Below are 6,000 nucleotides of genomic sequence, written 5' to 3' on the forward strand. Positions count from 1 at the left end.
TATATTAGTAATCATGCGAATATAAGCTCTTGAGCACCATCTTCTTGCAATCGAGTTTTTAGGAGCGAGTTCTACATAAAACTTGTATCATTTAGTATCAAAACCAACCACCACGTCAAGTATGGATCGAATGGGTTGCGGCTTTGTAGTCGAATCATGAAGAGGGCGACCTATGTTACGATCCTAATCTTGCAAGCTGGTTTTTAAGAGTGATAATTGTAGTTTGTTCACACGACAATTCACCAATGTAAAGTTACCCAAAAAATAAAAAAATTTACATTAATATAATAATGTAAGCTGATTCTTTTTCGCATGGGCTGCTGGAGTAATGGGAGTGGAGATAATCATTTAAAGCATGCTGCCTACCTCAGCTTCATACTATGTCATCTTTTTTACCCACTAGACTAATTGCATCATAATATTTAGCTACTTAATTATTTATATATGCCTCTGGAGTCTCGGCTAATTAGTTCAACTCAACACATCATTCTAGTTGCATAGGTCATCTTTGACTAGGTAATTTTTCAACCCATATTTCACAAATCTAATTGCATCATCAATTCCTTTGTTTTTTTTACTATTCAAAAAAAGGTGGGAGGGGCAATCAGAGTAGCTATTCTACCTGAGCATAATCATAATAGCTAGGAACCAATGACAGAAGGACTCTAGACAGTGAAAAACTGATAGCTCTCTCTTAAGTCCGGTTGAGTTATAGCCTAACCTAACCCTATCAAGACATTATTGACCCAAAGTGGCTAACACTAATAAGATAAGTGAATTCTTATTTCGAGAGTCGAACCCACACTCTAGGTCACCGAACCACAATCATTGATGGTCATCAATTCCTTTGCTTACTTGGTCTCAACTAGCTGAAATTGAAGTAATAATTATTTTAATTTCCTAGTGAACCACAACGTAGGTGGTTGCAATTATAATAATACATATATACCTTTGTTCCCTTTATTCCCTTTGCTTACTTCGTATCTTATGTCAAGGATGTTTAAGCTTTGTTTTGTGCTCTACTTATTGCTACCACTTTAATGTCATTCTGCTTAGAATCATCACAAGTTGCTCACTTAGTGCTTTCCTCACACCAGTAATATGAATAAAATCAAACATGCATATATAATTTGTGGGCCTCTGCTCCCTCCCACCACTAACAAAAAGCTCTTTCCCTGGCCTTGAGCAATGGAAAACAGATGATTTTGTCCATCTTCTGTTTGATTCTTTCAAAATATTGGGTGGTGGTGTTGTTGGGGGGATCCCCCCACATGATTGCTTGCTTCTTTCCTTATTAGGAATCTTACAGAGAAAACAGTGAAAGTGGCATCTCCTTCTGTTTGATTCACAGCTTACAGCTGCTAATTCATCGAAGTCCTCACAACAGAGACAATTTGACAAGAAAATCTTCCATTAATTTGACAGCTTACACAAATAAGAGCTACATACATGAACAGTGCACTCCAATGACATATGCATAGCCACTAACTAGCAGTGATTTGGTAATATTCTATTTCCAACACGTAGGGAAGTGGAAGTTAATCATAGTATATTTTTTATATTTTACACAAAAGTCCAATAATGGGCATCTCCCAAGGTGGGGCCTTCTTAGATTGAATTCTCTAGGCCTGAATCTTGGCAAAATCCAGGGTTTTCTTGCCTTGCAGCTTGTTTGTTACATAGTGTCTACTGTAGTCTCCATGATTGTATCGTCTATACTTGCATGGGTTGCTTTCATCCACCAATTCTGCCATCGGCCCAACCTCTATTTCATAGCTAGGAGCATAAAATGTGACAATTGACAGTCGATCTTTCTCCTTGTGAGTCACTGCTCTATGCTCCACACTCTTGTATTTCCCATTTGTAAGAACCTGAAAAAAATTTGAAAATCATGAAAGATCATCCTAGTTAATTAGACATGTTGATCTTTGAACAAAGAAGATATATATATATATAAATGAAAATCTCAGATCTCTTACTTCTATGGTGTCACCAATGTTGATTACAAGAGCAGTTGGGATGGGTTGAACAGGCACCCATCTGTTGTTTTTAAGGATTTGAAGTCCTACTGAGCTGCCTTTTCCTTGCTGCAACACTGTGAGAGCACTTCCATCTGAATGTGGGCTTAGACCTAAAACAAGGTCAGGTCTTGAACATGGTGGGTAGTAGTTCATCCTTATGGCTTGCACAGCCACCCCAAACATCTCTTCAAAGATGTCTTCTCTCAAGCCTAGGCTCATGGCTATATATTTCAACAGATTCTTGCAAACTTTTCTCACTTCTCTTGAGTAAACATCTACAGTTTCACTGCAGAGACAAAAATATATACATGAGTGTTCAGTAATTAACCAAAAGATTGCAGATTACAGGAATATTAAGCACACCACAACTTTTACCTGAACTTGGCAGGATTTGTTGGCCATAGTTTGGGATTCCTTATGAATGGGGGCTCAAGCCCAAGAGCAAACATGTTACACCAATCCAGCTTTTGATCCTCTGAGAACACAAACGCCTGCCCATATCCTTGAACTGTCCCTGGGGCCATTGGGTACTTTTGTTTCTCTTCCACTGGCAGCATGAAGAATTCCTTGGACACCTTCTCTATGCTCTCAAGCAAAGAAGGCTCAATTTCATGATTAATTACCTAACAGAAGAGTAAAACATTAGCTTAATTACAAAGTAAAATGATCACCATTTTCTTAAGGTCTATATGTAATATGTATATTATACCTGAAAGAATCCCCACTTCTCACAGGCGTTTGCAAGTTGCAAAACTTCATCTTTGCTTCCTTTTACAAGCTTGGAGAAATCAACAATGGGAATGTCAGTTGGTGATGATGACAGAGCTGTGCTTAGTTCTGGCCTCTCTGCCATATCCCTTACAAATCTTTCTGGAATTGTAGTTGGCTTGCCCTTTCTTAGCTCTTGGACATCGTCTATGTGCCCAACCTTGATGGGGAAATGGGGTACTGGGGCCATGGAAACAGAATTTAGAGGTTAACAATAAGAAATCTAGCTACTTGGTACCACTACACTTAAAACTCCTCTATTTATAGAGGGAGGGAAAAAAAAATACATCCAAGCACTTTGTTGAGGATTTTTGAACACAAAATTTGAGTGTGATTTGTGGGTGGCCCACATTATGCACTTTATGAAATTAAGTCGTATATACTTTTAACTCCATATGCAAAACAGACGTGATGGAGAAACAAGAATTGTCACGCAAACAGATCAAGAACATGAACGATAAAAACTTGGCATCGCACCAACCAAAGGAAATAAAATTTGTTTATTCATCAATTCTAACATATTTCCATTGGAGTACGAAATAACACTTGAATAGACGTACACCGACAAAACTCTCACCCTAATAAATTGACTAAATTTGGGCCAAGCTCATTATTGAATTGCAAAATAACATAACTCTTAAAATTTAAATAAAAGATAAAACTAAAAGACCCGATAATTTATTTTTCGTCCTGCATCACATCAAGATGTGCATATGGATGAGATTGAAACACACAAAAGGCCATTGAATCAGCCAACTGACACATATATAGACATTTCTGCTGCACAACATTTTTTTTTCTTTGGGGGAGGGGGGGCTGGGGGGTTCTTGCTTGTATGTGACTTGTGTGACATTTTCATCTCTATGAAAGAACGTGTGATTCTTTTTCATTTGTTTATTACATAAAGAGCTGGCAATCTAGCAGTAGTGGTACTGATAATTGTCCCTTGCTGCAGACTTATGTGAGTGGTAGAAGTAGGGGCCATTTCATTGTCTCCATCTCTGCAGACCAGATCTAGTGTTGCTGTCATCATGCTTTTGTCTACCGTTCCCCTTACTTTTAAGGGTCCACGCTTTCTAAGACCGTCTATTTTGTATCTCTCTAGATCCTTCAGGGAAAACCAAAAACAAAAAAACAAAAAACTCTAATATGCTGCTATATATATTATTTGTGTATGAATAGTGCTACTGAGCCCCCCACTTAGCCCTACTGCCAGAGAAAGTGTCACCCACATAAAATGTTAAAGGAGAATCTACAATATATTCTTAGGATATTTTATCAAGCACGTAGTTTGGTGTTTCTCTCCCTAACAACGGTCAGAAAATTTCTAAGAACCGTTATCGGTTAAACCTCTTAAAAATTGTTATATATATATATATATATATAATAACCCAGAAATAATGTAAATGGAAGGATGAAAGTGATATTTTGGATGATAAGATATGCATGTGGTCCTGTGGAGTAGTCCTCACATGGAATAGAAAGGTGTCTCCAAAGAGAAATAGGAAAATCGTCCTTGAGAATCTTGGAAAGTAAAAAAATCCCTTTTCCTTTCAAGAAGCGTGGGGGGGAAAGTGAAGTCCAATATGGAAAAATGTGTTGGAGAATTGGGGCAGAATGCACCATCACTATATGCATTGCATTTTGGACAAAATGTAATCTTACTATTCACCATGCACATGCTACTTGTCTAAACTAAACCCCTTTTTTCTTTTCTTTATCCAAAACTACACTCCATCTCAATCAATGTCAATTCTAGAATATTTGAAATCCCCACACTAGTTTTTCATCGTTTTCTCAATGCCATTGGACCAATTAATTTAAAGGGCTTTTAACAAATAGTTTGGCGAGTTTTAAAAAGTGATTAATCGCTTCTTGAGGCAAGAAAAAAAAGAACAAATTAGTCATTGTTCTTAGAAAATTAAGAGCATGTTTAGGATTATGTTGGGAAGTAAAGTTTTTAAAGTAAAAAACAGCTTCAATTTTAAGCTTTTTAGAAGTACCTTTGTATTTTTTTTTTTTCTACCGCTTTTTATTTGGTACAACTTTTCACATATGTATTAAAAGTACTTTTTATTCTCTCTAACACAATCTCATATAGGTTCTAAGTTGACCGAATCCATTAATGTGTCACATCAGCATGAATTAAGCCAATCAAATGGGATTGCCAAACTACCCCATGACGAATGGGGTGCTTTGGCCACCTTCAATTTTATTTTTATTTTTCCATTTGGCCACTGGAAGGGCTCGTTTGTCAATTTTTCTACCCGTATGGACAAATTTATTCTTTTTTACTTACCACATGAAGTGATTAATTTTTTGTAAAACTCTCAATGCCTTTGGACTAATACATTTTTTGCAGTTTAAATAGCACATAGTGCACCGAACAATTATATTTATATTCATGATTAACTATATAACAAAATATATAAATAAATAAAAAGGATGAGGATTGGATAGTCAAAGTAGTGTCGGAAAGCCCCCTATGCACGTCTTGATAAAATAAAGTCATGTGCCTTTTGAGGCCGGTGGTCCTCTTTTTCTCTCTTATCTTACATAAAGCAAAACAAAAATAAATAAATAAATAAAAGCAAAAAAGCCTCTCCAAATTTCTACTATAATGTGACAACACGTGAACTTTTAGATTGACCAGAGATTATTTCCTTAAAATTATAGTCTTAGAATGTTTAATGGTATTTTATTCGAGAAATCAAATTGAGTTTTTCTTTATCAATTAATGATTTTTTTAAAAAAAAAAAAAATCTTCTAATAATTTTGTTTCTACAATTGTTCTGAAATCCTAACATGTCGTTTGCAATGTGTGATGCCTAGAAACATGTTAGGGTGTTATATTTACAATTATATATTGCTGAAAAATGTTTACTGGACATTGTTTTATGTGTTTAATGAAGTTCTTACTTGCTGGAATTTTTCCAATAAGGTATATTCATCTTATTTCAATCTTGTTGATGTTTATTGTTAGTTAAAAAAAATGTTTCTTTGATTATTCAACAAAGAAAATTGCCCATGAATTTTTTTTTTGAAATTCTGGCCATTGATTTCCATCCAACAGCGACCAACCTGCCATATGTCCCATCTAATATAAAATAATAAAATATTATTTAAAATTTAAAAATAAATATAAAATAAAATAATAAAATAATTTATTAAAAAATACAATGGGGTGGTTCGACCATCCCATTCTCCCCCT

At 35.5% G+C, this 6,000-nt stretch overlaps 1 protein-coding gene across 1 annotated transcript; it reads right to left on the reverse strand.

Annotated features, from left to right (window-relative positions):
- Nucleotides 1-1,386: 1,386 nt before the first annotated feature.
- On the reverse strand, nucleotides 1,387-3,561 carry LOC132189666 (protein SRG1). The gene is made up of 4 exons (XM_059604431.1): nucleotides 2,731-3,561; nucleotides 2,397-2,644; nucleotides 1,980-2,307; nucleotides 1,387-1,871 (listed from the first exon to the last, which is right to left on the reverse strand). The coding sequence occupies exons 1-4, from the start codon at nucleotides 2,977-2,979 to the stop codon at nucleotides 1,623-1,625; spliced, it is 1,074 nt and encodes a 357-aa protein (XP_059460414.1). The 5' UTR covers nucleotides 2,980-3,561; the 3' UTR covers nucleotides 1,387-1,622.
- Between the last annotated feature and the right edge of the window lie 2,439 nt (nucleotides 3,562-6,000).

The sequence above is a fragment of the Corylus avellana genome, chromosome ca1 (assembly GCF_901000735.1).
Source record: "Corylus avellana chromosome ca1, CavTom2PMs-1.0".
NCBI classification, from domain to species: Eukaryota; Viridiplantae; Streptophyta; class Magnoliopsida; order Fagales; family Betulaceae; genus Corylus; species Corylus avellana.

Bases quoted from the DNA above. Each gene is read 5' to 3' on its own strand.
- LOC132189666 (XM_059604431.1), bottom strand. From the start codon at position 2,979: ATGGCCCCAGTACCCCATTTCCCCATCAAGGTTGGGCACATAGACGAT. The intron at 2,308-2,396 runs GTAAAAGTTGTG...TTGTCTCTGCAG, and splicing joins ACAAATCCTGCCAAGTTCAG to TGAAACTGTAGATGTTTACT. The intron at 1,872-1,979 runs GTAAGAGATCTG...AATTTTTTTCAG, and splicing joins ACATTGGTGACACCATAGAA to GTTCTTACAAATGGGAAATA.